Below are 10,088 nucleotides of genomic sequence, written 5' to 3' on the forward strand. Positions count from 1 at the left end.
CAAACACTTGCAATGACTTTTCCTTTCTTGCAAAGTTGTTGCAAGTCTTTGCCAATTACAAAAAATTCTAGGTTTTATACGACTTAATTTTATTTATTTTTTAACTTAACATAGTAATATTTTATTCCTACAGGTAAAAGAGAGGAGAAGAAATGGAAGCTTTGTCTTGATACTTTAGAGAGAGAGAGAGAGAGAGAGAGAGAGAGAGAGAGTCAGTGATGGTGGCCAAAGACTTTTCTCTTTTTTTTCATATAAGATAATTATAGTAGTTAAAGGAAAACTTTTCTCCAAGAAATTGCTTAGGTTTTGGTTCGAAGATGACGGAATATTCAGAGGAGAAGAAAGACAAAAGTGTTGTCGCATGGATGAAAAATTTGACGGTTGGTTTTGATTTTAGCAGATGGTTGATAAAGAAAATTAGATGACTCTTAAAGGGCATTTGTGTCTTTTTGCATGCCACTTAATGACTGGTTAATGGCAAGTATTAGCAGATGGTTGATAAAGAAAATTAGATCACTCAAGCCAAAGCATAGGGTACTAATCGAGAATTTTCCCTTATAAAAATCAATGTTTAAAAATTGACCTACATCGTTGCCACTTTGGCCACCAGTTTTCGGGTTAGAGGTTCAACCATCCGGTTTAAATGGATGACCCATTTAATTTAAAGAAACAAAAAATTAAAAAATAATTAAAATAAAAATGGTTAAAACCATTGTCTAGGTTATTTGGGTCAATGGTTCAACTATTTAAGTCAGTAGGTCGCTAATCAAGTAAATGGGTTTTGGCCAAGGAATAGGTTAGGGGTGAAATGGAACCAGTTGGTTGCACGGTTGTCAATCCAAACGGTTCGACAATCTGGGTCAACAACAGTTCGAAAACACTAATAAAAGGGTAAATTTGTCAAAAGTAAAATTGATTTACTTTATGCCTATTGTTTAGAAATTGCTTTAAACACCTCCCAAGTTTTTTTATAGTTAGTGTCTATTAATACAAAAGAAGCAAATGACTATTTTGTCTATCATTCTTCTTTAAATTTTCAAAATGAAACATTTGAATTCAAATTGTATGACCTAACTTGACACATTTCCCTAATTGCAAACAAAAAACCTTTGCTATTAGGAAGCTCTAAACTCAAGCCAGGTTCTTCCCCACTTTTGTTTAACAATTTTCACAATCTCACTTAAACTGAAAACTGATGTCCATTAATTGTCAAAATTGATTTTACAGTGAAATTGTTTAGAAAGTGAAACTAGGTTTTCTTATTTTGGTTTCTCTTCATGTAAGTTGGGTTGCTTTAGATAAACATGAATTGAAGAGAGTGAAACATTTGAGGGGTGAAGTCGCAAATGGAATCTTGTAACAAGGCGTTGATGAACATAGCAAGTCCTAAAGAATTTTAAAACAATGTGCTAGATTTTATCAAAAATTTGGATTTCGTTGAGTTTTATTTTGAAAAATTGAAGAATAATGGAGGGAAAAACTGACCATAAAAGGGTAATACTGGTATTTAAAAATTTTATGTCACGTGATGTCACATGTGAACTGATTGTACTAAAACGCTAAGGAATGCTAATGATAGGGAATGATTTAATCAATTGTAAGAAAACTAAGAGGTAAGTCATTTTCTAAACAATAGAGTAAAGTAAATCAATTTCCTAAAACTCAAGGATATTTTAAGAGATTTTCTCTTCTAAAAAATCAGATAGCTTTTTAGCTTTTAGTTGCAGGCCTGAAATTATCAAGGCTTAAGCCTAGTAGTTTTTTTAGGACGGCCCCGCATCACACTCATAAATTGCCAAGCCTGACTTAGGCTTAATACCTTAGGCCAGGTCAAGCGTGCAATACATACATGTATGTATATGTATATGTATATGTATATATACATTGTCAGGTCCTTGTATTTTGTTGCATGGCACACTTAGGGAGGCTAATGCAAACAAGATTAATTCAAAAATGGGCCAAATAGGCTTTTGTGGGAAAGTTAGAATTAGGGATGCAAACAAATTGGATCAATATCAGATAGGTCCATTTCTTGCCTCATGATCCAAACTTTTCTTGTTGGATTACTTGAGTTAGTTCAAATTGTCCCCACCCCCCACCCACACACCCACCCTTCATCCTTGGGGCTTTCTTGGAACAACCCTTAATATACATAAATATCATAAAATCATGTGTGTGACATATATTATATATAATTTTTTATACATATATTATTAGGCAAAATGTATGATTGATACATCATAGTTGATATATTTAAAGTTGTTGAAGTCTTGATGGTGACTACACCTCCTGAAACATGGACAAATGAAAAATAAATAGACCATGTGACATCTTTTACATGGTTGGTTGAAATCTTGATTTAGGTTGTGTTTGGTTTCGTGGGCGTTTATTGAAAAAATGCCACCTCATCAACACTACATAGGCGTTGGTGTTTATTGTAGAAAAAGAAAAATGAAACAATTGTTTGGTTTCACCATTTATCATATAAATGGTCAAAAATTGAAACACTTTGATTTTTGTGCATGGGGCATTTGGGGAAATGTCAAATCTTGTTTCCCCCAACACCCCAACGTTTCTTGGAACTAAATGCTGAAATGACACACTTTAATGGGTATTAATCTAAGGTGGAGAATAAAAAACGTTGAAGTGAAGCCCAACCAAATAACAAAAATAGGAAACATTTAAAGTAAAAAAATATAAATAAACATTTAAAGTGAAAAAGTACAAATAAACGCCCACGGAACCATATACATACTTATTGTGTTACAGATATTTATCAATGTATATGCCATGACAAAGTTATGCTAGGGGTTTGTTCTCTTATATATTTTATTGCCAGAACTAGTGAATCTTAATGACAACTTTAAGTCTTCTTAAGATCATTTCTTTATGTTTAGAGGTTTAACAACTTGTTTTTGCTTAGTGTGTTGACTTAAGCCTAGAGGTGTTATGTGACATGACCCACTTATGTGGGCTGCCTACTCATATATATATATGAGTTATATAGCACTAGCCCATGGTCGACACGACCCACTTTATAGCTTTACCTCAACTTGACCTAACCCAGCCTGACTTGTACATTGTACCCCTAATTAAGTAGTGTCTTATGAATAAATTGGGCAATTAAGTGTGTCAATTGATCTATTTTTAGCCCAAGTTCTATATTAAGGCATGACTATGTATAATGTGATAGTTAGGATTAGGGATGATCATGGATCAACTTAGGCCAAGTTTTTTAGATGGTATAAGTATTGTTTTCAATTCATTGTTGACATGATAATGGTCCATTTCAACCCCAAACCCATTAATACACAAAAGACAAAATTGACAAAACCTTGTTGAATTGGTTAAAACATGTTAGCCCCCGATGTTGATTAAACTATTGAATAATGCATTCCCCCAAAGTCCAATATCATTGTATATGGGATTATTGTTGAATAAAATCAATTTATGTATGCATCATTGGGTGTGTTTTTGTGTTGTGTCCTTGATATACATTTTAAAATTATAATAATTTACTTGAAACTTTCATGATCAGTATGTGATCTAAATGTCCCTAACTAGTGGGTTGACTTGGGCAATTTATCCAATTAAGGTTAGCATAATTCTACCACGTGTGAAGGAGCAACTTGTCTCAACTAATAGTGTTGACATTTATGAAATGTTGAACTGGACAACTTGTGGATAATTTTTTAGATTGTTATTTGTAGTTCTTTTAACTTGATAATGGTACTGTGTCAAACTTTTGATCTCTTTGCTTTTGATATACCAACTAGTGAGATCCTTTTAGGGTCAATACTTGGGTAGGTTGGATTGGTTAGTGATGGATTGTGACAAGTATCGTTATGGTAAGATTTGCCACTTTGTTAATTTAGAAAGGAAACTATTTGTTTATGTTTTCTTTAATGGAGAACCCAAATCTGTTGGTAGTAAGATCTCAAATTGGTTTGAGATCAATGATTTCTTAAGATCCATCATTGTAGGAAATATAACACCGACATTGTATAAGTGGAAACAAGTCCTTGTATCTTAGGCTCAGTTTGGAAAGAGTGTAAATACAAATATGTACAGTACAAAACCTTGTATTTTATATTGCTGAACCTGTATTTGCATTGTACATATTTGTACTTGCACTCCTTCCATACTGACCCTTAGTGTTGACTTTGTTGGAACAAGGATTGTGAAGCAAATGTTTTGTTATGCCCCCAAACCTGATGAGCACAATTCACCTAGGACCAATGGGTTGAGGCTTTAAAGGATAACGAAGCCCAAACATAAGACACTTATGGGCTTAATTGTAGGCCCATCTAGTTAAGGGGTTAATTCTTTGTTAATTAAAAGTAGAATTACGGTCCATGTGGATCCAACTAGTATTAGCACATGTGCTAGGTGATGGGCACTCTCATATTTGATCCTAATGGACTATTCAGACTACAACCCCCACCATTTAGACATGTGGCATTCTCATTTTTATGGAAATCTAGACATGTGGAATTTTTTAGAAGTTGCTATTAAAGCCCATAACCCACTACCACCATTTAGATAAGTGGCATTCTCATTTTTTAGAAAGCTAGACACGTGGCAATTTTTGAGAAATTCCTACTAAAATCCACAACCCACTACCAGGATACAACCCCCACTATTTAGACATACGGCCTTCTCATTTTTCTAGAAAGCTAGACACGTGGAATTTTCTGAGAAGTTGCTGCTAAAGCTCACAATCCACTACCACCATTTTCAATCCATTCCTAAAAAATGCACAAAATGTACAAGTGGTTATCCATAACCAATTCTACCAACACTTTATCAATCTCAGTTAATCATTAACCCTCTATGTATCATAACATAAGAAAACTATCCATATTCTAATAATTATTGAAAATCTATTTTTTAGAATAAATCTTTCTTGAAATTTTAATAATTATTTAAAATATTAATAAATATAAATTTAACATTATTGATTCCACAATGTAAATTTAACATTACTAATTCCCTATACTTAGTACGGGGTCACTCACTAGTTTTTTTCGAAAGCTAGATACGTGGCACTTTCTGAGAAGTTGCTGCTAAAACCCAGAACCTATTACCACCATTCAAACACGTGGCATCCTATTAATTTAAGAAATAGGATTCAAAAAGTGGGTAGTTTCACTCCTAAACATTTTGAATAGACAATTATTTATTAGCTTAACACGAGTTTATCCATAGTTTATTAATACAAATGGTGGGACCCATTAAAAGATTATCACAAACCCACATTTGTTTTTAAATAATTTTTTCAAAAAAAACTTTATTAATTATAAACTTGATTTAACTTTTAGGAAGCAACCTAATTTAACTTTTAAAAACAAATAACTCAAAATAGATTTATTAGATAAATAGTAAATACCAAATAAAGTGGGTTATTATTTACGAATAAGACCCAATTTAATATCTTAAATCAAATTAAAAAAAAACATAAATTAATGATTTTCAAATAAAATAGGTCAGAATAGATTGTCAATTACAAAGATGCAAGACCCATATTAGTTTTTTTTAATTTAATTTTTGATAACTAAATAGTAAAATTCAAACTAAATTGTACACACATTTAGTTGCCCCGTACTTAGTACGGGGTCATTCTCTAGTTATTATTTAAGTTGGACAAGGATTCTTAGGGATGGTTTTTTGGGAGTCAAAGTTCTAATTAGACTAGAACTTATCCCAACTAACTAGTAGGATAGTTAGATTAGGAAACTTGTTGCATGGGTTATCCTGATTCAATTGAGATTATTCTAGGCCTTTTTGAAGCCCAAATAAAAGGACAAATAAGGTCCGGAATCAGCCCTATTTCCCTCATCATCTTCCCTAACTATGGTTAGAAACTAGCAAACTAGTTGCTAGAATGATATCCTACTAATATTGTAGCAAGTACATTCAATCGTTGATTGTTTAAGCATCAAGCCACCTCTAAACCAGCTTTCATTAAGTTGCAAAACACCTTGGGGGACATGAAAATTAGTTACATATTTATCATCTATAGTAGAAAATCCATTAGAGGAGTAAGAACACGGGTGAGAATGAGGTGGAGCACCCCCTCTCCCTACCCTATATCGTTAGTGGGTGTGTGGGGGGTGGTGGTTGGGGAGGAGCACATGAAGGACAAGAAGTCCTTGAATTTTCTCTACCCTAATGCAATACCTTTAATTTAGAGGTATTTTAGAAATAGAATTATGAGAGTTTGCAATATTTTAAGAATTGGATTATGGCAATTTGTGGGAATTATAAAAAAATGAAATTATGGGATCCTAGGGTTTTAAGAATTTGAGTTAGACTTTGAAGTATTTTAGAAATTAATATTAAACCTAGGAATATTTTACTAGTTTACCATTAGGTTTAGGGAATTATTTGCAAATCCCATCTTCACCCATCCTTAGTTCAGGGCAAAATATTTTCCTTGTCTTCGCCCCATCCCGTTTAAGATATGGGAAAACTTGCCCCATTCGAGGTGGGCCTGGTTTTACGGAGAAAATTACCAACACTAAACACTGGTGTGCACTTACACCTACGGGTGAAAATCGGGCAGGTTGGGCCGGGTTTATTGTAGGGATGGCAATCTTGACCCCAACCCATTTGACCCACCCATACCCACCCATTCTATTGGTAGGTTAATATGGGTCGAGCAACCCATTAGGGTTAGTGGAAAAGGGTCAGGGTAGGTTGGGTTGAGGGGGTCAGGATGGGTTGGATTGACAATTTCACCAATCTCATAAAAAATGCATTTAAAGTGATTCGCACTAACAAACACCTAGTGCATCCATGCTTTGCTCCAATTCCAAGCCACCAAGCCACATGCCAGTTTGTAATTAAATGTGATATACAATAGATTTTATTAACTTTTGTATTTACATGCAATTAAAAAAAACACATATTTATATTTAACAAGTCTAACTAAAAATTAAAAAGTAATATTAAAAATTAGTATTTATAAACTAATAGAATAAATAATCTATCAAATCTACATTTATATAAAAACACAATTTTAAATATAAAAAATTTATACAAATAGAATAATTATTTTAATACTTAAAATTATAAATTCGTACATGATATAAATCTTAAAATTTTTTATATATTTTTATAAATTATTAGCTAATATTTTAATTTACATTAATAAGTAATAGCAAAATATTTATTATTTGTAAAAATAAAAATATTATAAACAAAAGTATTGAAGAATATGATATTAAATTGAAGATATCAAATTCACTAATCTACATTTATTTAAAAAATGATTTTTATTTTATAAAATTTATAGAAATAAAAAATATTAATAATGAAATAATTATTTTATTAATTAAAAACTATAAATTTGTATATGATGTGTATCTTAGAAACTTTAACAAATTTGATAACTCTATGTTAAGATTTTGTTTTTATAAATTATTAATTGATATTTTAATTTGAGTTGATTTTTGTTAATTTTAAAAATTAAAATAGTAAATAAAATAATAATTAAAATATAAGAGGTGCGTATGTTTAGCGTCTTGGACTCTTGATTATTCCATTATAAATAAAATTATATGATATCTATGCATTCCAATATATTAATTATAATATATTTCTTTGTATATATCACTAAAATTTACATTTTTTATGTACTTATGTTCTAATTTGTGATTATTTTGATTTTAAATAGTCTTATTGATGTATCTATGAAATTTATAGTATTTCCCTATCATACCCATATGTTTCTATAGTTTTTGTCCATATCCATGCATTTCCAAAGTGTATTCTATTCGTGTTATTCCATAGGATACCAATGCTTTAATCCTTGGTTTTAGTAATTCAAAAGTCTTTGTTCAAGTTGAAGGTTTCTAAGTGATGAAGGGTGATTTGGCTCGACCTGGCAAGAAGGGGACACATGGGCGCAATCTGATCAAGGGCTGATAGCTCAACCTAGTAAGCCTAGTTCGCAACATTTGGAGCTCGGGTATTCAGCCACCTCGGTGTAGAGGCACCTCGGCATTCAATTCAATTTGAGACTAAAGAATCGAAGTACTAGATCGGAGCGAATGACCCGAATCGCCACGTAACCGACTCTAGAGGTCTCTCCAATAGATTCCAAGTTACTCGAGATCATGATGAGCTAACATATCCCGACTTTTCTGAGATCACGATGAGAACTCGTCCCGGCTTCGCCAGAGTCGGAGGTGAAACGATAAGCCTTATCTACATACTACTCCTTCAAAAGTGGAATGAACCTTATCTCCACACCCCGTAGATCCTGAAGCTCTTTCGTGAGACCCACAACTACTCTAGTATATAAAGACAGAAACCTCAAGGCAAAGGTATGCGTGATTACTCTACTCTCTAGCACTCAAGCTCTCAAGCATTCAGATCACATTTATAGCATACTTACTGACTTAAGCATCGGAACAACCTCGTTGGGTTAGCTACCCTGGGTTCTCTGATAGATTTTTTTGCAGATCGATCTAGCTCGTCGTCCACCTGGAGTCTGGATCACCCTCCAGCTAGGAGTAGTCAGATTGTGCACCATCAATTGGCACCGTCTATGAGAATTCGATCGAAAGTAGATAACCAGTAAGAGAATGATGGTTCGCAAGCAGATAACCAGTTCGGGGTTTGAGGTGCAAACTCGAGATAGGACCTCTCTGTCCCTTGTGATAGCCAGCCCTAGAATCCCTCGAGAAACCAGGATCTGCCTTGCGACAGGGTTGTAGTACTAGATAAAACTGAAGTCAGTAGCACCAACGCCGAGCCAGTGAAGAAGCAGCAGTGGAGACGTCGCAAGACACGCCTTACCTCGGTCAAGAACAGCCCACTAGCAAAGCCAAGCCAACGAGAAGAGCAAACCAAAGGGAAGGAAGAAGCAAGCTCGGTGGCTACAAAGACCACTCCTCCACTACTTTGCAGGTCATTTCCTCTGTCTCTCGAGCTCTTGGCGACCCCAATTTCAAAAGACTTCAAGATGCCCCCATTAGATAAGTACGATGGGTTCTTCGATCCTAACAACCATGTGGACTCTTTCCAGTCCTAGATGCACCTAGCTGGGGTCGATGAGTCTTGCATGTGTGTAGCCTTCTCTACTACCTTTAAACAGGTAGTTCGAACATGGTACCGGAACCTTGCACCGAGTTCAATCAAAAACTGGTCGCAGTTCGCTGACTTGTTCACTGCACATTTCATCACCAGCAAAAAGTGTCCAAAGTCCCAAGAAAGACTTCTCAATGTGGTTCAAAGGGAAGGAGAATCGATCAAGAGCTATATCAAACGCTTCAATGACACTTGCCTGCAAATACCAGACCTCGACCCGGCAGTGAGACTCACCGCAGCCAAGAAGGGAATTACCCACAAGGAGTTTAAATGGCATGTTGTAGCAAACAAATCGAAGGACATTACTGAGTTCCTTAAGCTAGCAGATCAGTTCATTAGCACCGAGGAGGAGATCAATCAGAAGGTCAATAACCCACCACCGGAGAAGAGGAAGAGAGAAAGTGAAGGAACGAGTAGTGGCGGGTAGAAGAGGAAGAAAAGCAAGTCCTCGAGCAGGGGAAGAAACAACTCTAGAAGTGGTCCCCCTCACAATCTCGTAAATCAGTTTGGCGCTCTAGGACCCCTCCTATGGAGAAAATGAACTACACACCCTTGAATGCTAAAAGAGGAGAGATCCTAATGGCCACTAAGGACTCCTCCTTCATCAAATGGCCTCCCAGGTTAAGGGGAGACCCAGCAGCAAGAAGCCCGAATGTTTATTGCCACTTTTATCGAGATCACGGACACAGTACAGAGAACTATAAGAACCTTTGCGATGAGATTGAAGAACTTATCCAATGTGGATACCTGAAGAATTTCATCTTACGTGAAGAAAGGAGACAGACAGATTGGCAGGCAGACTGGCAGGGATATCAAAGGAGGAATGCCCTAGAAGCTAGCAGGTAGAATGAGCAACTGCCATGAAAGTTGCCAGAAGAGAGACCGATCCGTGGGGTAATTAACATGATTAGCGGCGGGTCCATCATCGCGGAGTGTACATCGAAAGTCAGGAGGACCTCGGTGTGCGAGCTAGAAAACAAAGAGGAAAACCT

The 10,088-nt window shown here is 35.1% G+C and overlaps 1 protein-coding gene across 1 annotated transcript; it reads left to right on the plus strand.

Moving 5' to 3' along the window:
- The first annotated feature begins 9,040 nt into the window (after positions 1 to 9,040).
- LOC148874000 (uncharacterized) lies at positions 9,041 to 9,523 on the plus strand. Its single transcript, XM_088951059.1, has one exon. The coding sequence runs from the start codon at positions 9,041 to 9,043 to the stop codon at positions 9,521 to 9,523; it is 483 nt and encodes a 160-aa protein (XP_088807185.1).
- Positions 9,524 to 10,088: the final 565 nt, after the last annotated feature.

This window comes from Nelumbo lutea, chromosome 1, assembly GCF_056320005.1.
Source record: "Nelumbo lutea isolate HS-2025 chromosome 1, American lotus-T2T, whole genome shotgun sequence".
In the NCBI taxonomy this organism is placed as follows: domain Eukaryota; kingdom Viridiplantae; phylum Streptophyta; class Magnoliopsida; order Proteales; family Nelumbonaceae; genus Nelumbo; species Nelumbo lutea.

What these genes read in the sequence shown, in the direction of transcription:
- LOC148874000 (XM_088951059.1), top strand. Translation starts at nt 9,041, where the DNA reads ATGCACCTAGCTGGGGTCGATGAGTCTTGCATGTGTGTAGCCTTCTCT.